This window comes from Pimephales promelas, chromosome 24, assembly GCF_988280905.1.
Source record: "Pimephales promelas chromosome 24, fPimPro1.hap1.1, whole genome shotgun sequence".
Classification (NCBI taxonomy): domain Eukaryota; kingdom Metazoa; phylum Chordata; class Actinopteri; order Cypriniformes; family Leuciscidae; genus Pimephales; species Pimephales promelas.
In genome coordinates this window covers 17947169-17971740 of record NC_142792.1, presented here as the reverse complement: position 1 = coordinate 17971740, position 24572 = coordinate 17947169, and the positions used below count along the sequence as shown (strand labels likewise).

At 37.8% G+C, this 24572-nt stretch overlaps 3 protein-coding genes across 4 annotated transcripts; 1 reads left to right on the top strand and 2 right to left on the bottom strand.

The window, feature by feature from the left end:
* pyroxd1 (pyridine nucleotide-disulphide oxidoreductase domain 1) lies at positions 1 to 7594 on the top strand. Its single transcript, XM_039668469.2, has 12 exons — positions 1 to 283; positions 371 to 451; positions 1013 to 1132; positions 1208 to 1333; positions 1798 to 1871; positions 2090 to 2259; positions 3651 to 3736; positions 3838 to 3940; positions 4031 to 4143; positions 4835 to 4957; positions 5127 to 5264; positions 6703 to 7594. The coding sequence occupies exons 1-12, from the start codon at positions 212 to 214 to the stop codon at positions 6949 to 6951; spliced, it is 1455 nt and encodes a 484-aa protein (XP_039524403.2). The 5' UTR covers positions 1 to 211; the 3' UTR covers positions 6952 to 7594.
* On the bottom strand, positions 7508 to 10572 carry LOC120477076 (protein mono-ADP-ribosyltransferase PARP11). 2 transcript variants are annotated; one of them, XM_039668471.2, is made up of 7 exons: positions 10285 to 10571; positions 10096 to 10210; positions 9094 to 9169; positions 8758 to 8830; positions 8515 to 8651; positions 8194 to 8351; positions 7508 to 8103 (listed from the first exon to the last, which is right to left on the bottom strand). In XM_039668471.2, exons 1-7 carry the CDS (start codon positions 10399 to 10401, stop codon positions 7856 to 7858), a joined length of 924 nt encoding a protein of 307 aa, XP_039524405.2. In that variant the 5' UTR covers positions 10402 to 10571; the 3' UTR covers positions 7508 to 7855. The 2 variants fall into 2 exon arrangements, with proteins under 2 accessions (XP_039524405.2, XP_039524406.2); XM_039668472.2 differs by lacking the exon at positions 8758 to 8830 and having other exon boundaries at positions 8515 to 8712; positions 10285 to 10572.
* A 9935-nt stretch (positions 10573 to 20507) lies between these two features.
* LOC120477166 (protein mono-ADP-ribosyltransferase PARP11) lies at positions 20508 to 24193 on the bottom strand. The gene is made up of 8 exons (XM_039668629.2): positions 24033 to 24193; positions 23464 to 23616; positions 23250 to 23370; positions 23061 to 23136; positions 22879 to 22951; positions 22359 to 22486; positions 22058 to 22209; positions 20508 to 20927 (listed from the first exon to the last, which is right to left on the bottom strand). Exons 1-8 carry the CDS (start codon positions 24081 to 24083, stop codon positions 20611 to 20613), a joined length of 1071 nt encoding a protein of 356 aa, XP_039524563.2. The 5' UTR covers positions 24084 to 24193; the 3' UTR covers positions 20508 to 20610.
* Positions 24194 to 24572: the final 379 nt, after the last annotated feature.

The window sequence follows — 24572 nt, the reverse complement described above, 5'->3', positions numbered from 1 at the left end:
GTAGTCAGCTGACCAAAGAGGGTAAACACGGAAGTCCAGTCTGTCTAAATATAGTCGGAATGAGATTGCTCTTTTTTAAGTGATTAATATGATTCTAGCTGAGACAGAGACCACAAGATATCGAGAAGTCAAGACCCGAGCAGCTCAATAGTGGTTTCGTTTAGCCTGATATAAGTTCGTAGCTCGAGATCCAGACATGTGCTGAAGTTCAATGGCTTCAGATAAACAAGTCACGTTTGTCATCGTAGGTGGAGGAATCGCAGGTGTAACTTGTGCAGAACAGGTATGAACACAATAAAAAACGACAATTGATGATCTAATGGCTGATCTGTCTGTTGTAATTGTAACTATAATCTCATAACTTTTGCAGATCGCATCGCAGTTCCCATCAGATGAAGTTTATCTTCTGACAGCCTCTCCCTTAGTGAAGACGGTTATAAATTTCAAACAGGTTTGATATTTCACACATAAACATTTTTTTAATGTTTTTTTCTTTTCTTTTTCAATTAGCACTTTGTCCATTTATTCTGGAAAAAAGTAAACTTCTTCTTCAAAAAAATTCCTGAAAATAAATAAATAATTAACATATTAAAAATAATACAAATAAAATAGCCTACTCAATTTCAGTTAAAGGGTGTGAAAAAAAAGGTAAAGTGTGATGAATCTAATACAAATGTGTTCATACTTGCTAAACCAGAAAACCATTATGGAAAGAATATACTTATGAATATATTAATCATTGTCACTTACTTACTAAAAGTGCTTATTTTAGAAATAATATTCTTTAAAAGAATATGCATACATTCAAACTGAATGTTATTTTTTCAGACACTTAATTGCCTGTCATTGACGGTTTCACGAAAATGTATTATATTTTAAATTTACAGTATATTAAATGCTTTTTTGACTAATTTAAGTATGTCTTCATTTGCCATTTCATAATTGTCAAAACTTTTAATTACATATATTCTATATTTTATAAGTTATCTGTCAATTACCTTTCTCCATGTAGGTGTCGAAGACCTTAGAAGAATTTGATATCGAGGAACAGCCATCTAGTGTTTTAGAAGAAAAGTATCCCAATCTGAAAGTCATACAATCTGCAGTCAAACTCCTGCAAGCTAAGGAACACGTATGTTAAAACACAAACCTTTTGTCTTTTTCTATATTGAAATCTTAATATTAATCCCTCTCTCAATTTCTGCAGCTTTTACAAGCAGAGAATGGCCAGACGTTCCATTATAAAAAGTTGTGTCTCTGCAGTGGAGGCAGACCCAAGCTTCTCCAAGACAAACCTCATGTGCTGGGCATACGAGACACAGACAGTGCTCAGGTACACTGGAGCTCATTAATAATGAATATACATCACACACCTCTTAATTACAGATTTAAATCACACCAACTCCAAATGAATGTCCATGTATTTAGAAGGCAGGTATGTGTCGCAAAGCTTTTGTGTAGATAGTGTATGTACACTAACCTACACCTAAAGGATTATTAGGAACACAAATTTCTCATTAATGCAAATCACATGGCGTGGTGTGGTCCTGGTCAAGACAATCTTCTGAACTCCAAACTGAATGTCAGAAGAATGGGAAAGAAAGGTGATTTAAGCAATTTTGAGCGTGGCATGGTTGTTGGTGCCAGAGTATTTCACAATCTGCTCAGTTACTGTTCTGGTTCAGTTCTGAAGGTGAAAGGGGGTCGAACACAGTATTAGTATGGTGTTTCTAATAATCCTTTAGGTGAGTGTTTATGAATATAACGCTGAGGTGTCAACATATGCTATTTTCACAGGATTTCCAAAAGCGCTTATCAAAGGCGAAGCGGATAGTCGTCATCGGCAATGGAGGAATCGCGTTAGAATTGGTGTAAGTATTTGTATCAACCTTTAAACTTACTATACACACTAACAATACTTTTATCCAAAGATTAAATGATTTATATTTTGGTGATTTTTCTATGAATATTGTGGAAAATAGTAACAATCAAAGGATGATTTGGTGTGTCCAAACTTTTGTTTGAAAATCAATGTCCAAATAGAGAAGGATCTTCTATAATACCTGGCTGTCTGTTTGCTGTACTGTAGGTATGAAGTCGAGGGTTGTGAGGTGATCTGGGCTATAAAGGATAAAGCCATAGGAAACACTTTTTTTGACGCGGGAGCCGCTCAGTTTTTCATTCCCTCACTGGAGACTGAAAAGAAAGAAAGGTCATTGCCATGCAAGAGGTCACGCTACACTACTGACAAGACCGGAGGTATGAATTCACCTTACACACTGCTTTACATTCTCACACGCAGTGTGCACTGCTGCCCTCTTCTGCCAGTTTTGATGGAACGTAAGGATATGAGTGCTACTGTTATAAAGTAAAGGGGGAAAAGCCTGTTTTCTCGCTAATAAAATATAAATTGATTTAATAATTAATACAATTTAATTAAATTTGCACTTGAAGTAGATCTTTAAAAAAATACACACCAAGAATTACATTAAATCACACTGTTGTCAACTAAGATCTCAAAATTAATGTTTTATTCGGTTATATACTATAATAAACATTATAACATTTCACTTGAATTCATTGAATTTAGTGTCGTTTTATTTAAAAAAAAATTTAAGGGTACGTTTACACAACAACAATGTATTTTTGAAAAGGCGACAAGTTGTCAAAACGGTCCCCGTTCAAATGGATCAGTGTAAATGACTAAACGTGCTGTAATATTCCAAGCCGATCTCACGGGAATTCGTACGAATTTTGCGAGGTGGCTAATTCGTAACAATTCATACGACCTCACTCATTTTGCTAAATCGTACATAATTAACGAATTGGCCGATTCGTATGAATTCGTACAAATGACCTACCCCTGACCCCGCCCCTAAACCTAACCATCACATGGGTTTAGACAAATCGTATGAATTCGTACGAATTAGCCACTTTTTAATCACTCGTACGAATTGGTCGTGAGATAGGGTAGAATATTCATACCCGGCCAGTAGTTGGCGATCTCACTTTGTAAAGAAACACTACGCGCCTATAGACTGAACGCGTAATATGCGCATGTGCATGACGTCACCGTTTTCACAAATTCACATTTTTAGTAGTTTATATGGAGACGATAGAAAAACGTGCTTTTTGAAACGTTCTCAAAAGTTTGATTTCAGGTGGCCAAAACGCTGTTGTCGTGTAAATATAGTCAAAACGCATACGTTTTTTTAATTTATTTTGAAAATGGTGTCATATAAACGGCCCCTTAGACAAAATACTATCAAATTTTAGTAATTAGCTGATTGGTATTATCAGTGCATCCTTAATAAATACAGTAGAATATCATGCATGCCATACAAAGCAAGATATATATTTTACATGTAAATTTAGGTGAATTTAGAGCTACTTTTGTCAATTAAATGACAAAACCTAACGTTAGATGCCATTTCCTGCTCAGACAATATGTTTGTATATTATACAGTGTGTACTGTACACTACCACTTAGTCAAAAGTCATATACTCATTATATGTGGCTATTTTGTACATTTTATAATATTGTCATTTTATAAAACATCATCTTTCTTCAAAACCCAGAATATTTTCAGCAATTCCCAGCCAATTTAAAGGTCATGAAAATCTGAATTGCGCATGTTTATGTTTCATAGCAGGTCACAGTGGGGCTTCAGGGGAGCTTGGCAGTGCTTTGGGCCCAGATTGGCATGAAGGGATTGAATTTAGAGGAGCAGGGCAGGTTTGTGTACATTTTTTTGCATTTGTACATTAGCCACCTTAAAATTATGAAATTAATCTTTTGTCTCTTAATTCTCATTCTTTCTTTTTTCCATCTCTCAGAGTTCCAGCGGAGTCCATATAGAATACGAGTGTGAGGTTGATGAGATCTTCACCCAACAGGAGTTTCTGCAGTCCAAACTCAGCACAAAGAAATCTGAATTAGGTTATTTGAAATAAATCATTCAGTTGAACAAAAATTAACCCTCAGTGTTTTACAGCAAAAATATATATAAATATTTCTTACTTTCCATAGGGATGTGGCCAGCTTATGTCCAGTTAAACAATGGGAAGGTTTATGGATGTGATTTCATCGTCAGCGCAACAGGTGTCGTGCCGAACACTGAACCTTTTCTCCATGGCAACAATGTAAAATAAATATGCATCTGAATTGACACATTTATTTCACTTTTCAATAGTATATACTATAATATATATACTATATATATATATATATATATATACTATACTATATACTATACTACAAGTATATACTATATATATATATATTATTTTTTTCATATAAATTAAGTTATCATAAATAGTATTATTTTTTATTTAAAAGTAAATACTATTGTCTAATTATCCTTAATGGTAAATATAGGATTTTTTTTGTTAAAAATTAACTTAAAATTATAATTATATTATAATTATAAAGTCACTTGGAACATTTTCATGAATAGTAGAATAGTAAAATCTTCAAAACCACAATATTTTCAGTAATTTAAATTTAGATTTTGTCCTTATTTTTACTATTATTATTATAAAATGTGAAAAATAGTAGTCATAATCGATATGTGTGTATATATATATATATGACTAGCGAACTAAAATATAATGCCTGTTCCCTTCTTCGGGGAACGGGGGTTACATTAGTAACCTAAACATTAATCTTTAAAAACAAAATGGTCTAGAATTTGAATTATTGGTGTGGTGTTATCAGTGTTTCTACTTTTGTCGGGTACATTTTGGCAAATTGAGCTACTTGTCTCAATGAAATGAATCGCAAATGGCCCAATTTATTAAATCCCTTATGCATTTAATATTTTCCCCATTGTAGTTTGATCTTGCAGAAGATCATGGTCTAAGAGTGGATGATCACATGCGGACGTCTGAACAGGATGTGTATGCGGCTGGTGACGTGTGCACTGCTGGCTGGAAGCCCAGCACTCTCTGGCAACAGGTACAACTGCGCCTCAGTTACTCTATTTGTGCATCTTATACTTCTTTGACATGAGAACACACACTATACTATCCTAGACACAATGGTTTACGATTTTGGGTCAGTGATTCTCTTTACTGTAATGCATTGAAGATGAACTTCTCTAAATGGTCTCTCCTGTTCGGTGAAGATGCGATTGTGGACTCAGGCGCGTCAGATGGGCTGGTACGCGGCGCGGTGTATGGCTGCAGATGTGCTGGAGGAGCCAATAGAGCTGGACTTCTGCTTTGAGCTGTTCACACACATCACCAAGTTCTTCAACTACAAGGTGAGTTTCTTTAAAAATGTGCTCTTTTCTTGTTGGTAACTTGTTTTTATTTCATATATTGTCTCATTCTTAGACTAAAAGACTTAAATTTGACAATTCAGAATTTAAGTTGAGTCGAAATGGAATGACAGAAGGAATTTAGAGCCTGACCAATAAAGGATTTTTAAGGCCGATACCGATACAAATATTTTTGGGTTTTAAAATCCGATATTCCGATATCGGCCGATATTTTTTTTTTTTATTAAATATTGTTGTATTTCACACACGTGTAAAAGAAAAGGTAACTTTTCCGCACAAGATACGTTTGCTACTTTTTCTCTATGTCTAAATGTTCACTCCTCGCAAGTATAACTTACATTTTACAATGCCGGGACTGTAACTAGAGATATGCTAGTTATAAATACAGTAATAATTACTTTATTTAGGCAGAAAAAGTTCATTGTGGTTTCCAAGCTCATTAATGTTAACGTTAGCGGTCTTCCACTGATGATAGTGGCATTAGCTAGCTTTGTGGTTAGCTAGTCTATGATGAGCCATAATTTAGCAATAGATAACATCACACTGCAAATTGTAAAACATACATGTTACACATACGTGTTTCGTCCATTTTTATTTTATTTTTTAAATATTCATTTATCCGCCATTATAACTGCCGATACCGATATTATGGAAAATGCCTAATATCGGCCGACCGATATATCGGTCTGGGTCTAGAATTTACTTGATATGGAAATTAATATCAGTGAAAAAGTTGGTAAAGTTACATACTATTAGGAAATACTATAGTAGTACTATACAATAAAATATGAGTTAATAGTGACAATAATATTATAAATAATAATAATAATTAATCAATTTAAAGGAACAACAAAATTACAGTACTAATATTTATAACTGTCTTAATTTCTTTGCTTTCAAATGGTTATTTTTGGTGGAAAAGCACAGGGAGTCATCAAAGCTTCACATAGTGTCCCTGAATATGTAGAACTATTGATTATTATGAAATAGAAATATTTTAAATGTTCATAATATGGCAATGTGACAAAGCTTTAAAGAAATCAAACAATTCATTTGAATGTGAATAACTTCTTTAAGGTGCATGTATAATATATTGTATAAATACAAAAATTAAGATATTTAAATCGTTGTAAAATATTCATCAGTTGTTTTTTGTAAATCCTTCATATGTTGTCTCAGAACATGTTAATGGGTAATTTTCAGTTACATGATTTTTTAAAATAATTTTGTAACCATTATTTTTATTATAATTAATTAATTAATATTATAATACAAAATTATGCAGCCTGTTTGCTAGATTTGGATTAGAATTTACCCAGCATTCTAAATTAATTAATGAATTGCACAAAAGTAGTTTTCAATATTGACAATCCATTTAGCAAGCCGTTTAATGTCTGTTGTTTGTCTGTTTGTTTTTAAGGTGGTTTTGCTTGGGAAGTTTAATGCTCAGGGTTTGGGATTTGACCATGAGCTTCTTGTGCGCTGTACAAAAGGGCAGGAATATGTTAAGGTGGTTCTGACAGGGGGCCGAATGATGGGGGCCGTCCTTATCGGAGAGACGGATCTGGAGGAAACCTTCGAAAACCTCATTCTCAACCAAATGGACTTATCCCGATATGGCGAAGAGCTTCTTAATCCTAATATTGACATTGAAGACTACTTTGACTGAATCTCCCTGGTTAGCCAATCACAGAGAGATGAGTAAGTTATATTTTAAAGCACTGTGTGAATTCTGTTCCAGCAGAATTGCAAAAATGACACAATCTTTAGTCTTTTTATGAGCCCTTCCGTTGAGAAAATACACATTGTGGATATAAAAAAGTGTAGTTCACCCAAAAGTGAATTTCATTATTTATTGAACAAATGGTTTTGTTATTGCCGTAACTGATTAATTGAAAAGCTCCAACTCTAGTTCCAATTCAATATATTTGCATGGAAAAGATTGACTGGTAAATTTTTCAAAATTTCTCAGTTTTGCATTCCACAAAAGAAAGAAAAAAAAAGTCACATTTGGTCGAAATTGAAATTTTTGGGTGAGCTTTTCTTTTAAGGAATACAGAACATTTAGAAGTGAATGCACTTTGAGATAGTGTAAGAAAAAACATGATATTGAGGTGCTAAGTAATATACGTTTATTTGATTCTTGATTTTGGAAGTCCTTCGTTCTCACTTCACGAGGCAAGTAATATTTTAAGTAACTGTCACATTTTTTTTGTTTTTTTGGGGGGATATGTGTCTCCCAAAATGAACATTTGGTGATCAATTATGTGATTGGATTGATGATGTAAATAAAATCCTCTTCATTTCATCAAGATTGTGAAGATCTGTTCTCTCTCAATTCTTTTATTCGAATGAGAACACACTTGGCCAAGCGTAGCAGGAAACGTCCTTCTACATATGAGGTTCTGATGCTTTTACTGTGTCTGGATGAAAATAAAACAGCAAAATTCCGCTAAAATGCATAAAATCCCAAATATTTCCCCAAAGATACCTTTATATCAATATATATTCTGGCATTTTACACCCATTTCACCAATTCTTCAGCAGTCATTGTTGCAGTGATACGTTTATCTTCAGCGATATTCAAGCACATACTCGGGATATATCTGATTGGAATCAAAGATAACAAAAATCCTTGGACAGATTTCATCATCTACACAACTATCATGTATGTTTTCGTTTTGGTCATCATTGGGTGTGCAATAATCTTGATGGCCTGTTTTGTACTTCCCGACGAGAACACGGGCGATCAGCATTACTTTGGTACTTTTGGCTTCACTATATCTGGTAGCTAAGGATGCGTGTTTCGCAAAGTAGGTTCCTGCAACAAAAATAAAATCAGTTGTTGTTATAAACTTTTTTTTTTTAAATGTGAAAAGAACTAAAAAAAAATATCAGAACCACGACCCACCTTTCCCTAATACGTGTCCCCTTCTCCTCTTGTCTGATAGTCGGCAATTGAAATTAAACGTGCAAATAGAGTGCACGTTTTTCGCGCTTGTGCCGTGAAACAGCATTTGCTCTTCGATATCTGATTGTCCTTTTATCCTCATCATCTGGGTTTTTTTCCTGAGAATCCAAAAATTCGGGCAATGCATTTTATAAATGAGAATTATTTTTTTTCAAAGTAAAACGATAGCATGAAGAATATACGCATCAGGATTAGTTTTAGTCATTTATTTATTTTGTTTTAGGCATTTAGGACCTAGATGGAGCCATACATTCTTATTACCTACAAAACAATTCCCAAAGATCCACGTTTTGTATTCTTTTGATGGATAGGATCATTGTATCACGCAGTAAGCCGACATCCCTGACGTATCTCTCCATCTTCTGATATTCGCTGTTATCTTTTCTCAGAGAGATTAACTGATTGGGATAAGAGACAGTCATTTTCAAAGAGAAAGTCATCGTTCCCACAACCCATAGACTGTAAAAAAAGAAGAGAATCTATATTATAAGCACTTGCTGTCACCTCATAAGGTTTTTTGGGATCGAAATCCTCCCAGTGTGCTGGTGGAGATTGAGCAATGTCATCACATTTGCATCTGTCACACAAAACATACTTCTTATAAGGTTGGCTTCTCTTTGTTTCGTTGAAAGAGAAATGGAATGAATGCACCATGAAGTAGAAGTATTAATTTCACCAACGTTTCTCTAAATTTATACAGTATATCCATTGTTTTTTATGATTTCATTCCCAAACTGTTTCTTTTTGTCAAATTTGTTGCTTAAAACATGTGGCTTAAGTGTCCAAATCTATTTTTTTTCTGAAAAAAAAAAAAATAATAATGACTTAAAAATATCTCACCTGAAGCCAATGTCAGTCAGAAATGAGCGTTTAATCTGCCTTGTTTTCCCAGTTCTTAAGTTGGACTGTGTCCTTGCTAAATTTTCACACATATTATTAATAAAAAATAAAACAATGACCGATAATGATATCAGTTTAGATATTGATATTCTGAAACATTTATGAGCAGTTTTGGGGGTAGCGCATTACAAGTAACTCGAGTTATGTAATCAGATTACTTTTATCAAGTAACTAGTAAAGTAACTTGTTACTTTTAAATTTACAACAAAAAATGTTACTTTGTTTCCCCATGACTGACAGCTCCCCATGCTGAGAAAAATCAGAAGTGCCGAGGCGTTGTTAAAACAAGATGGTTATTGTAGGCCTAGTCTAGACTAATATTTACGCCTCTAACTTGCACAATGATTCAGTATTCCTCAAAATGAGTTAAATAAGTGAAACGCAAAATCAGAATACAAACCTGCAAAAATAAATGTTAAATAAAATGCTTTTTTTGCATTTCATTTCACTTTATTGATCAATGTACTTGATTCTGACCTTCGATGAATCAGTTAAACCATAAGCAGAGATTACTTTAGATTTATTTTGTTTTTATTGGTGAAGTAAGTGTTAAACTTTCTTCTACTGCAATCCAGTTGCACACTGTACACACGTGAATTTACATTTTATTTCAATTTTGGTCTGAAAGGGCCTTTACATTTGCCCCAAAATAAGTTTTGTTATTTTAAAAAAACCGAAACGAGCCCAAGTGAGTAACGCTAAAGTAACGCACCACTTTTCTTAAAAAGTAACACATTTAGTTACTTTTTAAGGGAGTAACATAAAATTGTAATGCATTACACTGCTCATGAGATCTGTCAAGGGTGTATAATACAACAAGGCTATGTAGTTAACGTTATTTGATTTACATATTGCTAGCCTTCTGCAGCTAGTAGTTAAAAATGTCTTAAGTTATTCCCCCTAGATATGATTTCAAGGTTGTCATCTGTAGAAACTGTTTACCTGCAAAGTTGATCTCTATCTGAACTCCAGCCGCAGTCGTGTTTATAACCCCTTGTGGGTTTCTGAGGTAATATCTCTCCAAATCATCACTGAACATAACATTTTCTGGGTCATCCTACAACAAACATTTGCAATATATTATGAAGGCTATCAGTTGCAATGGAACACACTGTATAAATAAGATATTACCTCAACTCTGTGCCAGACACCACAATTTGCCTTGTAATACCAGTGCCATTGCGTTTCAGATGTGTCCATATATTCCACTTCATCCTCCAGTGTCAAACGAGCAAACTCACCTAACATTTTTAACAGGTAAAATTAACTACAACATGAGAAAGTGGTTTTAAGTGAAAACTCAACTAGAAACCCATATTTCTAGACTGTTTATCAATATAAATACGCACTAAACGGCGCACCCATGAAAATCTCACATCGTCATAATGCACTTCAGTGACGTGCGAGTAGCAGAGAAATTGAAACTTACTGGTAGAATGTGAACAAACCACACCAGGCGATCATTGTGTCACCAAAGTCACGTGGAAAGTTGTAAATGCCATACATGCGTAAACAAGTGCATCCGCAGTGTTTAGTAAAAGCATTTTGGCCGAGTGTGCATTTTTATGGATGAATATGTTGGGTCAATATGTTATACATGTAACGGAGTAAAAAGAGTTGCTAGTTAAATTATATTAAAAGTGATGCAACTACGCCATCTGGGGGCAGTTTGATTCAGTATGACTGTGGAAATCGCGTTGTACTTACCCACACTGTATATGAAGAGATAATGGGTAAGTCACGCAATTTGGGAGGTCTGGGACAATCAATGTTTTCTTATAATTCTAAGTACATATGTCTCGTATTTTGTCACACAATGTACTTATAATGATTTCAGTTAACCATTTTGAGTTTATTTGATGATTTATGTGTCGTGTAAAGCCATGTTTTAGAGATTTGCGACCAAGCAAATTTACACGTGAACTAGCGTGCTAATTGTCACTTGCTTTACATGCTATTTAGATTGTTGTCCCGAGATCTAATTGCTGAACCAAGATTCAACACTGTCATACTGTGTTTCAGGTAATAATCTAATGTTGTGTAAACGATTTTATTGTCATGTTATTTGTTGTATGCAAATCGAGTTTAGTTATCTTGCAGACCAGCGTGGTAGTTTTGAGATTAGTCGAACATGTGCTCGACTGCTGTGTTTGCAATGATAATGTTCCTTATTTTGTTATTTCAATATAATATAAAATGGATCAAGCAGTTTCATGATTGTAATGCTGAAATGTACTGTATGTAGTATGTAGGGATTATAATTCAGCCTAAATATTCTAAAACCACTATACGATCACACAGTTTTATTTTATTTCATAGACATGCAAGTCTATGCATTTTTGTTGTGAATATGTTTGATATCTAATTTGGTTTATACCCCATTAGAAGTATCATATACATTTGTAACTAGCACAAATACATTCCTGTATCTGTATAGCATTTAACCCACACTGTATATGAAGAGATAATGGATTGTTGTCCCGAGATCTAATTGCTGAACCAAGATTCAACACTGTCATACTGTGTTTCAGCAATAAAGAAACCTGATCCAAGAGATTGTCCGTGGTGATGTGTAGCAGCAACAGTAGAATGGAGTGACCCGTCACATTGGTGCCGTGACTCATCGATTTGAAGTTGGATCTTCACCCCGACCCGGGACCATTCTACTGGACGGCTTCATCACGCTGCCAGGTGGACAGCATATCGTTTCGGACATTAGTATTAGGCCTCAGTTGCCTTTATTTAGCCTATTGAAACATTTTTCTTTGCTAGTCTTTTCTGACTATATTTCAATTCAGTTTGTTTTTACTGATTGAATGACACTATTTGTTTGAATTTACTGATTGTTTGATGCTTCATGATATGCCAATATGAGCTACAGACAAGGGTATATCAGCACACCTTTTGGTGAAGGCATTGGTAGGGGGAGGGGCAATCCGATTTTTTTGGACTTTGATAGTCCTGGTCAGGGAGGTGACGTTCATGTCGTGGGGGATAGTCAGATTGCTGCAGCGGCCCCTATAGCTAGTGGGGTCGGATTTTCTTCCCAGAATCACTACACTGAACATGCACCACATGCACAAGTTGTTGATACGTCCACCCCTATTTCTACTCCCCTGTTACCTGACATAGTGAGTCAAATGAGTGACATAATAAGGACTGTTGGTCAGCAACTGGCAGATAGCGTTATCGCGCACCTCAGCCCAACACAAGCAGTGTCCACGCCTAGCACAGCACACATGCTCAGTGCACCCACTAACACATCCACGCAGAGTCTGGACTTGACTCAAGTCCAACTGGTACCTCACAGGAAGGTGAAGGAGCCTCCAACCTTCAGAGGAGATAGCACAGACACTGTGAATGTTCATGAGTGGGAAGACTTAATGAGGTGCTACATAAAGAAAATAAATATCAGAGTAGAGCAACAGGCAGAAGAAATACTCACGCATCTCAGAGGCAAAGCAAAAGATGTGGTGAGGTTTGGGATGAGGAACAGTGGAATTAAAGTGCTTGAGAACCCGGAGGCCATCTATGGTATCCTCCGTAAACATTTTGCTGCTGTCCCCTGTTCACCGCTCCCCCTAGCAGACTTTTACACTACACTGCCAAAGAGTGATGAGGGTGCATATGATTACTGGCTACGGCTCCATCAAGCTGCGGATGTTGCTGCTGACCGGCTTAAAGAACAGGGTAAAACACTAGACTCCCCTGCCCTGGAAGTGACGCGCATGTTTATCAAAAATTGTCCATCCAGAGAACTTGCCTTGACGTTCAGGTCAAAGACAATAGATAAGTGGTCTGTTGAAGAGGTCCAAGATGTGCTAGATGAATATCACACTGAGATTCGCTCTAAGGGCACTGCCTCTGCTGTGGATAAGAGACCCAACGAAAAGGTTCACGTGAACAAGGTTGAAATGCAGTGTGCTGGTGTGTCTTCACCTGACAGACAAGACCTTCATGCAGCCAACTTGACTGAGTCCCCTGCTCTTGACCGCGTCATCACAATGTTAGAAAAAATTCTACGCCAGAGAGCTACTCCTCCCCAGGCCATGTCAAATAGGGTGTTCAAGCCTAGACTTCCCAGGATTGAGGGTCTGAATATCATGCCGTGCGCTGTATGTGGTGATGCTGCACATTCTGCCTTGACTCACTGTCGTGACAGGAATCTCTGCTTCCTGTGCCATTCACCTGACCACTCTAGACACAACTGCCCAGCACAGATGTCCGCTCAGTCGGGAAACTGATGGGTCTGCATCAAGAGGAGGACAGTGCAGACCCTGTTTGTGAGCCTCCTACTGACGATACAGATGATTTTGAGTCACTATACCAGTCATTCAGTTCCAAAGTATCCCCAAGCACAACCATTGTATTTCAAGGCCTACATAAAATACAGAGGTCTGATAGTTTGTTCTATACCACTATCTCAGCAGCGAACATAACTCTGAAAGCAATGATAGATAGTGGTTCCATGGCATGCACACTGAGCGAAGCAGCAGAAGCACGCCTCTTGCAGCATAACTCAGGCCTGAGAAAATATTCTGCTGATGGGATCATCATTATCGGATGTGGCGGTCAACAAGTCACACCTAAAGCCATATATGATGTGGATGTGGTGGTGTACGATTGCAAAATGGTCATCCCAATGCTTGTGGTGCCTGGCCAGACTGATGAAGTGATATTGGGTAGCAATGCTATTAAGAAGATCCTTCATTTCATGAGAAAGTCTGACAGCTATTGGCGGTTGATGTCTGAACCTAGTGGTGGCATTGATGAGGATTGTCATCACTTCTTCTCTGTTCTTTCAAATATGGAGAAATGGAGAGGTGACACAATACCTGTCAAGGTTGGTACGCTGAAGCTGCAACAGTGTGTGACTCTACAACCGGAGAGTGAGCATCTTGTGTGGGGCAAACTGCCTGCATCGGCACCTATATCAGCAGGCAGCACAGTGGTTGTAGAACCAACTCAATCAAGATGCAGGCCAGGAAAGGTTTTGGTTGGTAGAGTTGTTACACCGATGTGGGGCGACAGATGGCTGCCAGTGAAGATCATGAACCCCACTGCTGAGCTGGTAGTGTTAAAGAGAAACACAAAATTAGCAGATGTGTCTCCCTGCATCGCTGCCGAAGACTTATCTCAGCCTGACAGCGTTCAAGTTTCCTCCCAAGCTGTGGCAGGTGCTTCTACGACAAGGTCCAGAGGAGATATTAAGAAAGCATTGGATGAGCTTGGTCTTCATGACCTGGATCTGGATGCATGTGAAGTCTCTGATGTGTGGACAGACAGGCTCTTGCAGATCATTGAGAGATATGAGACAATCTTTTCGCGGCACAAGTTGGACTGTGGAGAGGCATCTGACTTTGTGCACAAGATACATTTGGTGGATGAAAAGCCATTCCGCCTGCCTTACCGCAGAGTGCCGCCAAATCACTATGAAAAGCTAAGAACAGCTCTCAATGATATGGAAGAAAGGGGCATTATTAGTAAATCCAACAGTGAGTATGCGTCGCCACTTGTTCTTGTGTGGAAGAAAAATGGAGATCTGCGCATTTGCACGGACTTTAGATGGCTTAATGCAAGGACAGTTAAGGACGCACACCCACTGCCTCACCAGGCCGATGCTCTCGCTGCACTTGGCGGAAATGTCTACTTTTCTACCATGGACCTGACCTCTGGGTTTTACAATGTGCCTTTACATGAAGACCATAGGAAGTATACTGCTTTCTCCTCCCCCTTTGGTCTTCATGAATACAACCGGATGCCTCAAGGCCTGTCAAACAGTCCAGCAACATTCATGCGAATGATGCTTTCCATTTTCGGAGATGAGAATTTCACCAGTCTCCTATGTTACCTGGATGATCTCATGGTCTTTGCTCCTACTGAACAGCTAGCACTTGAGCGTTTGGAGATGGTCTTTTCTCGTTTGAAGAACAACAACCTCAAGTTGGCTCCGAAAAAGTGCTACTTTCTGCGGAGAACAGTAAGGTTTCTGGGCCATGTCATCACTGAGTCGGGAGTGCAGACAGACCCTGGAAAGGTGGAAGCCATTGGCCGGATACAAGTGTCTGATCTGATGGACAGTGACAGGGTCTCTCCTTCGCAGAAGAAGATTCGGTCCTTCTTAGGGATGGTGCTATACTATCAACATTTCATTGCAGCGTGTTCGGCTAAGGCCAGACCCCTTTTCAAGCTCATCTCAGAACAGAACAATGGGGGGAAAGCTCAGAGAGGAAGGAAACCTAAGAAAAAGTCCTGCAGTCCTGTGAAGCTCACGCCAGAAGACTGGACCCCCGAGTGTCAGGATTCCTTTGATACTTTAAAGCATGATCTGTTACACACTGTGACGTTAGCCCATCCTGACTTTGGGAAGCCATTCATCCTGGCAGTAGACGCTTCGTTTGATGGGATTGGTGCGGTCATCTCCCAGCTTCAGCCTGGTGAAGAGGTTGCAAGGCCAGTAGCCTTTGCTAGCAAAACACTGTCACATGCCCAATTGAACTACCCAGCGCATCGATTAGAATTCCTTGCCTTGAAGTGGGCTATATGTGACAAGTTCTCCCACTGGCTAAAAGGTGTGCACTTCACTGCATGGTCTGACAACAACCCTTTGACATACATTCTAACAAAACCCAGGTTAGATGCATGTGAGCAGAGGTGGGTGGCGAAACTAGCTGCATATGACTTTGATTTGAAGTATGTCCCAGGACCGAAGAATACCGTTGCAGATGCCCTAAGCCGCGAACCTTTTGTCCAGTCCTGTGTGAGTCATCGTTTGATGAAACAGCCTTACTTGTCTCTGTTGAATGAAGTCAATGGAGTTGTCACCGGCACAGTGCAAGATGCTTTTCGGATGACTACCAATTGTCAAGCTGTTCAGACTACCGATGACCATGTTGATGAAGTACTGAGTCCCGAACCGGATCCCTGTTTGCCTTTTGGAGGTGCGATCAGTGCTGAGGAGGTGTCAGCAGTCATGGATGCCCATCGCACTGGGGGGGTCTCTCAGCTGTTTTGCACAGGCCCAGAGTCACTGCAACTGCCTGGGGAAGATCCATCCATTGCCATTCCACTCAGCCAATTGCACAATCTACAACAGCAAGATGCTGTAGTCAGCAGAGTCCTCTTGTATGTACAGCGGCATAGGAAGCCAAATGGTCGCGAGAGAGCAGGTGAGCCGAGCCCAGTACTCAGGCTGTTGAAACACTGGAAGAAGTTGAGGGTGCGCAATGGACTCCTCTACAGAGTGAAGAGGGACCGTCACATGGACAGGAAGATCTTTCAGTTTGTCACCCCAGAAGCTTTGAAACAACAAGTGCTTCATGGAGTTCATGATATAGCTGGTCACCAGGGCCGCTCAAGAACACTCTCTCTGGCCAGTGAACGATTTTTTTGGACAGGCATGCAGAGAGATATTGTGAGTTATGTGAAGCACTGTCAGAGATGTATCTTAGGGAAAACTCCTGAGCCAGACGCCCGAGCTCCTCTCGAGAATATCCGTACCTCAGCTCCCATGGAACTGATTTGCATCGATTTTTGGACAGCGGAATTGGGTGACAAGAAGACTACTGATGTTCTTGTTGTCACAGACCATTTCTCAAAGCTAGCTCTTGCTTTCCCCTGTCGCAACCAGTCTGCAAAACAAGTTGCCCGATGCCTTTGGGATAAATTTTTCTGCATCTATGGGTTCCCAAAAAGAATCCATTCAGATCAAGGAGCTAACTTTGAGAGCCGGCTTCTTAAAGATCTACTGGAGATGGCAGGTGTGCACAAATCCCATACGACTCCGTATCATCCCATGGGCAATGGCATTGCGGAAAGGTTCAACAGAACTCTTGGAGGCATGATAAGAGCCCTTCCTCCAAAGTGCAAGTCCAGGTGGCCACAGATGCTCCAAATGCTGACCTTCTGTTATAATTGCACGGTGCATGAGACGACAGGCTTTGCACCGTTTTTCCTGATGTTTGGGCGGATCCCACGCTTGCCTGTTGATATCATGTTTCACCATGTTCTGGAGGACGCCAATGTTGTCAGCCACCATGAGTTCGTGCACAACCTTAAGAGGGATTTATCTGAAGCAGCGCGGATTGCCCAAAAGAATGCAACAGGAGAACAAGCCCGTCATGCCAAAATATACAACCGAAAGGTCAGAGGAATACCGTTGGCTCTGGGCGACCGCGTATTGCTGGCCAAACGTGGCGAGAAAGGAAAGAGGAAAGTCGCAGACAGGTGGGACTCAACTCCTTACGATGTGGTGTCTGTGAGATCCACAGTCAATGTGTACCGAATCAGAGATACTGTCACAGGGAAGGAAAAAGTCGTACACAGAAACCTGCTGCTCCCTGTAGATTTCCTGACATTCCCTGGACAGGAAGGGAACCTGGAATCCCTTGAGGAGTCACAGTCTGATAACTGTTGTGCTGGTGCACAGGGCTCTGTGGAAGTGGCTGATAAGGAGGATTCTCAGACGCGCACCATGAACTGGCTCATGCAGTCGCCGGTCTTAGCGGAAGTGGAGAGTGAGAGTGTTTCTGAGGAAGACGTTGAGAAGGCCTTATCCGCAGATGCCTCTGGAGATGATCAGTCAGATATACAGCAGGACATTGTTCTTGAAGACTCTGTATCTGACCAAATCACTCATGAACACACTGACAAGTCACCAGACCTAGTATACGACATTGCACACTTACCTGTTGATAGATCTGTTGCCCTTAGTGACACTTCTCATCTAGTGGAGGTTAGACCAGACCAAGTTGTTTGTGCGCACCCTCCTAACACACAAGCCCCTTCAGTTGTCACCAGATGTGGAAGACGTGTTAGGAATCCAAATAGGCTTATTTGTGAGATGTCAGGCCAAAGATTGTTGGGGAATACTGAACCCATTTTAGGGTCTGCATTTAGTTTCATTGCAGTGTCGATGGGAGTTTAGTATGTTCAATTAGACTTTGCTCTTGTTTTTTTTTTTTCCTTTCCCTCATTGTCAGCCTGATCTGTGATCCGTGATTATTTCCTGACATTATCCAAACTGTAAGGGCAAAGTTATGTACAACACTGTGAGGTGTAGATGGCATCTCTGTTTCTCTGTGATAAATACGGGGTTTGGTACCACCCTGTGTTTACGCACTTCTTATGGAAGGATTTTTGATATTGAGATTTTGTTACATCAGTGCTCGGGATACACATTTTTTTTATTTTGTTTTTGGTTCTTTCCTTTCTTTCTGTCTACCAGATTTTCATGGATGTTGCCCAATTTTAACATAATTTAAGGGGGGTGTATGTAACGGAGTAAAAAGAGTTGCTAGTTAAATTATATTAAAAGTGATGCAACTACGCCATCTGGGGGCAGTTTGATTCAGTATGACTGTGGAAATCGCGTTGTACTTACCCACACTGTATATGAAGAGATAATGGGTAAGTCACGCAATTTGGGAGGTCTGGGACAATCAATGTTTTCTTATAATTCTAAGTACATATGTCTCGTATTTTGTCACACAATGTACTTATAATGATTTCAGTTAACCATTTTGAGTTTATTTGATGATTTATGTGTCGTGTAAAGCCATGTTTTAGAGATTTGCGACCAAGCAAATTTACACGTGAACTAGCGTGCTAATTGTCACTTGCTTTACATGCTATTTAGATTGTTGTCCCGAGATCTAATTGCTGAACCAAGATTCAACACTGTCATACTGTGTTTCAGGTAATAATCTAATGTTGTGTAAACGATTTTATTGTCATGTTATTTGTTGTATGCAAATCGAGTTTAGTTATCTTGCAGACCAGCGTGGTAGTTTTGAGATTAGTCGAACATGTGCTCGACTGCTGTGTTTGCAATGATAATGTTCCTTATTTTGTTATTTCAATATAATATAAAATGGATCAAGCAGTTTCATGATTGTAATGCTGAAATGTACTGTATGTAGTATGTAGGGATTATAATTCAGCCTAAATATTCTAAAACCACTATACGATCACACAGTTTTATTTTATTTCATAGACATGCAAGTCTATGCATTTTTGTTGTGAATATGTTTGATATCTAATTTGGTTTATACCCCATTAGAAGTATCATATACATTTGTAACTAGCACAAATACATTCCTGTATCTGTATAGCATTTAACCCACACTGTATATGAAGAGATAATGGATTGTTGTCCCGAGATCTAATTGCTGAACCAAGATTCAACACTGTCATACTGTGTTTCAGCAATAAAGAAACCTGATCCAAGAGATTGTCCGTGGTGATGTGTAGCAGCAACAGTAGAATGGAGTGACCCGTCACATACATAATATGCTTTATATATGTTTTTAAAAAGAACAGAAACAGGAATAAGTTATTCGAATTTCATTTTTTATATATATATATATGCATGCAGTATTTTACAAGTAGACATATGCTGTTTATAAAACTAAAATATGATCAATGATTATTTACTAATTAGTCTCTCATTGAGAGGAGGAATAAAAGTGTAACTCTGTATAGGCAACTATTTAGTAAAAAGTCATATGATAATAGACCAGGAATTCCAACCATGTTCTACTAAACCAAAAAGACATGAAATTTCCATATAAAAAAACATGTTTCATTTTGTTTTGTTGCATTCTATATTGTCTGCTTTTCATTCATTTGATCATGGCTGCTTTCCCAACTGGCATACTTTTACGTGTAACAGCAAGTATGTACTGCGCATTGTTGATTGTAAAGTACTATCAAAAGCCAGTATTCCATTAGATTATCCCAACCAACATGCACAGAGAATGTGATCCAGGCACCTTTGAGATTCACAAATTCTTGATATACTGTACTCTAATTTAGAGGCAAAAAAGCTTAGTGTTGCCCGAGTTGATTTTTCTTCCCCATATGTGACATAGAATATAGTGATCACTTTGAACATAACATTTTGAATTCGAATCGTGCTGTATATGGAGAGAAATCTGATGGGTATCAGATTCTTTGTAACGTGATTTCAGTGTGATCAGGCTGTAAGGAATTCAAATTATTTAACACCGTCATACTCAAAATTCATAAATTGAAAACGATTGGGAAGAAACCACACAGCAGAACAGACAAGAGGTAGAATTATGGAATTATAAGACTAATAATCTTTATGGAATCAATTTTTGCCAATATTTTTTTCTTTTTTCTAATACATGTTATGGCTGTTAAAAAAAAAAATTAAGAGTAAAACTGGTTCCCAGTTCAACATTTAAATACATGTTATGAAAAACATCTATAATCCATTTAAACAATAAATATATTACTCATATATATATATTTATATACTCATCCCCCTAGTCACAGTACATTATTATATATTTCATAGTTTTTCTGCAAAGGCACTTTTGCAGTAACCGTCCTCAACACGGTTACAGCACTCTGCTCTAAAACTCCCACAACTCCACGGTACGGTAAGATCCGTTAACAAAGTTTATGCTGACTTTCTTTAGGTCTTTGATATCAGTAAAATTCAATCAGGTATTCCGGATAGATCTGGTTGCTGTCGAATATAACGAAGATCTTAGGGTTTATCATGTCATCCACACAGCTGTCGAAAAAGTTGGCAATGCTTGTGTCTTTAGAAGGAGGTCTGCAATACTGGGGGTGACCCAGTGTGTATTCCCCAACTAGAACCCGGGCCAGGAACATGCACTTGTAAGGCGGGTCACTCTGGAAAATAGCGGGCGCCATACCATGTCTCTGTAGGATAAAGTTATGCTTGCTAGTCGAATGGCAAAACTTGCTGGAATATCTTGCGTCGCGTGCAAAATAGCTTCCTGTGAAGACAAAAAAAATTATGTATACAGTGTAAAATGTTTCTATAATGACATTTAAACAGTAGTAAAATGTTTACAAATAACCAAAGTACCTTTACGACGAGTCAATTGACTTATGATATAATAGCGACCTTTTTATCTTATAATTACGACAAAAATTAAGTGACTTGTGGACTATGTGGAAAAAATGGACTTCCAAACAACACATTTATAAAAGAGCCAGACCGATATATCGGCAGGCCGATATTAGGCATTTTTCAAACTATCGGTATCGGCAGTTATAATGGCCGATAAATGAATATTTCAAAAATAAAATAAAAACGGACGAAACACGCTTGAACCATGTCATGAGTGTTGGAGTTGTATAGTTTGTCCACCAGAGGGCACTCTACACTCGTTGAGTTGGTCACGAGACATACATTGCTTGAAAAATAATTAAAAGAACATCCCCATCAGTTCTCTTAACTCAAATAAGCGTGACACAATTTGTGACTATCATGTCCAGTTTTGCTGTTGTTAAATAAGCCGAGAGAGTTAAGCGGAATTAGCTAGTAATAGTTACGTTATGTTGTTACAGTGCAGTCCTTTTAACTTTTGACAATGTAAATTTCTTTAATAGCGCGTGACAGTTATAGCAATGAGACGTATCATCTCTCCTTGGCCTGTTATATTGAAAATGTATGTTTTACGATTTGTTGCGCGTTTCTGAAATAATAATTTAAAACAAATATCGGCCGATATATCGGAATATCGGATTTTAAAACCAATAAATATTTGTATCGGTATCGGACTTCAGAATCCTTCAAAATCGGGCTCTAATTTATACATTTTTATAAAAGTCATTATTTACATTACATCATGTCTTTCGAAATTTGTATTTTTTTTTTAATATGTGGAAATAAAATACATTTTTAATCATTTATATGCATACGTTTAAGATGTTCTTTTCCCCTAAATGAAAGTGGACGGTGACCATGGCAGATTGAAAAAGCCCTTATCCACATCCATTCCGTCACTGTATATAAAAGAGCAGCGTGAACATTCTTCAAAGCGTCACTTTTTGTGTTCAATGAAAGGTTTGGACTGACATGAGTATCATCCCCTAATGCAAAAAGACTCATGCACTGTACCTTTCCCATAGACGTCACCATGACTTCCTGTGAGACGCCAATCAAAGTTGTATGTACATATGGCCTGTATGTTACTGTGGCCAGTTCCGTGAAAAAGCATCTTTTCTTCAACGTTTACTGCATGTTTTATCTTTCTCAGCTGGGCCTTTTTCCTGTAATATATTACCATTTTTTTTAAATAATATATTTATATTCAAGTTTGATTTTATCATAAATGAAGTGCTTAAAAACATTTAAAATTATTTGCTTGTAATATGTGTGATATGGAAAATTGGAATATAATATCGGAAAATGAGTCAACCTGCAGAAAAACTCCCACAAATCCAGGTTCTGTATTCTCTGAATGGATCTGATGGACTGGCTCATGGTTCTCTCATATAAACGGGCCACTTCTTTGTACTCAAACGTATCTCTGCATAGAGCAATAAGCTGGAATAAAGCACATAATTATATATTTTGGTGCATAGCCAGACATTGCCTCTTATACAAACATGAGAATTTTAAAGCCAATGGAGGAATGCTAGGATTTCCCCTATTCTAGCGTTCCTCCATCCATTCAATTTGCATAAAAAAACAAAAGAAACAGCGGTGTCAAGCCTTACTGGAAGGTAAAACTGAGAATTGTCATCATAGCAGTGATAAGAAATATTGTATTTCTGAAAAATGTAGGCCAAAGGAAGCATATAAAGGAAAAACAATAAAGGTCCCAAAACGGATCCCTGAGGCACACCACAAGAAGCGGATGATGAAAAAATTAAGTGTAGTGCAGTTAAAATTCATTCTGTGTCATTAATTTAACATTTTTTCTTCTTTTTTTTTACCTGATAGGGTTCCTCAGTATTAACTCTTTCCCAGTGACTGGGTACAGGAAGAGCTGGGTTATCGCAGATAAATCTGTGAAACACAAAATTTTAAAAATACACTATTTTATTGAATGTAATAAATAATTTAAAACATTACAATATAAATGTTATAATAATGAAATTTGTATAAATAAGCTTACCTAAAGTCAGTAGCTGAATGCAATGCCCTTTTGATTGGCCTTTCTTTTCCAGTAGTCACATTGACTTGTTTCATAGCTAGTGACATGATAAGAGTTGAGAAAATGACAGTAAAGATGCATATCACGGCCCTCATGGAATTTATTACCACAAATCTAGCAATCACAAATCTATGCTTTGCTGTAACTGACCAGAAAAGTCTAATTTATAGGTATATTTAGCAGTATAGAAGTCCATTGAAGCATGCTGATTCTTGCAGAAGTATTGTTCAATTTGCTCATTGGTGACAGAACACCCTGTGCTCGGAACTTCCTGTAGTGAAAAGGAAAACAGCATGACGTGATCAGCAAAAAGGGAACTTTGCAGTTCATATTAGACTGCAGATTTATAAAGCGCAGTACATACTTCAAACATGTGCCAGACGCCACACTCTGCAAGGTAAAACCAGTGCCACTTTGCCTCTGATGTGTCCATTTCCTCCTCACATGATTCCTCATCAGGAGGCTTCTGGAGGACCCCTGGGCTCTCCAGATGTTTTTCGGTAGCCACACAGTGCATCTGTAAAGCAAATACACAAGTATGACCATTTGGTAAACTTTCAAGTCATCATTAATAACAAGCAATCATTCATCTGTTTGATTTCACAGGACGGGATCTCATTCAATCTATAGTTCAAATTATCAACTACTAATTATGTTGTCTTGGTGTCAGTGATGTAAATGTCACACAATTTAGCATCCATATACTCATCATCCATTCATAAATCTTTCGTTTTGAACTATTTAAATCTTTCAGACTAGCCTTTCTCCAGGCTACATCAACGTTTATTTACAAAATTTACTCAATACAATTCATTTAATTTGATTTTACCGGTCGCGATCTCATTAATAAGGGATATTTGTTTACTAAAACATGCTGCTATGATAACACAGAGATACTTATTGCATTTAATACTATGAATTTATTATCAATACCTTTCGAAAAAGCCTCGTTCCTCTTGTTGTTTTAAACAATGTCGATTTCATCTAAATTCGTGCAACATTGTTCTTTTTTAGTCTGATTCCTGGTTCTGTTTCGTTTTCCTCAATCTCTTGTTGTTGTGCGCTTCACTTCCGCATTCGCAGCTGTGACGTCATGCGTCCTTCAAAACCTAAAATAAATAATTAAAAAATAAAACCAAAGGAGATACATGGATTAGACGATGCAATAAAAGTAATAATAATGATAAAACTCTTCAAAAAATCCGCATTTGTGTCACAGCAAGGGCTTACTAAAAATGAAATGTTGCAGATTTTTCTTTGAGTGCAGAACTCAAAACGTCCTCGGCAGTTCAAACATTGGATTCAAAACGACCGCATTCTTCAAATGTATGTTATTTTACTCCATTATATTAAAAAAAAAAAAAAAAAAAAAAAAAAAAAGGTGAGAAGAAAAAAAAACAGAAAACTTATCTCGTTATAACGACATATTTATGGGAAGCCAAACAAACCAAAAGTGGAACGAGACAGCGGAAG

Bases quoted from the DNA above. Each gene is read 5' to 3' on its own strand.
- pyroxd1 (XM_039668469.2), top strand. From the start codon at position 212: ATGGCTTCAGATAAACAAGTCACGTTTGTCATCGTAGGTGGAGGAATC. The intron at 284-370 runs GTATGAACACAA...TAACTTTTGCAG, and splicing joins GTGTAACTTGTGCAGAACAG to ATCGCATCGCAGTTCCCATC. The intron at 4,144-4,834 runs GTAAAATAAATA...TCCCCATTGTAG, and splicing joins CTTTTCTCCATGGCAACAAT to TTTGATCTTGCAGAAGATCA.
- LOC120477076 (XM_039668471.2), bottom strand. From the start codon at position 10,401: ATGTTAGGTGAGTTTGCTCGTTTGACACTGGAGGATGAAGTGGAATAT. The intron at 9,170-10,095 runs GTAAACAGTTTC...GTGAAAATTTAG, and splicing joins GATAGAGATCAACTTTGCAG to CAAGGACACAGTCCAACTTA. The intron at 8,652-8,757 runs GTGACAGCAAGT...TATCCCAATCAG, and splicing joins ATCCCAAAAAACCTTATGAG to TTAATCTCTCTGAGAAAAGA.
- LOC120477166 (XM_039668629.2), bottom strand. From the start codon at position 24,083: ATGAAATCGACATTGTTTAAAACAACAAGAGGAACGAGGCTTTTTCGA. The intron at 22,487-22,878 runs GTAAAAAAAAAG...GCTTTATTCCAG, and splicing joins ATACTGAGGAACCCTATCAG to CTTATTGCTCTATGCAGAGA. The intron at 22,210-22,358 runs GTTGACTCATTT...AATATATTACAG, and splicing joins TTGTGGGAGTTTTTCTGCAG to GAAAAAGGCCCAGCTGAGAA.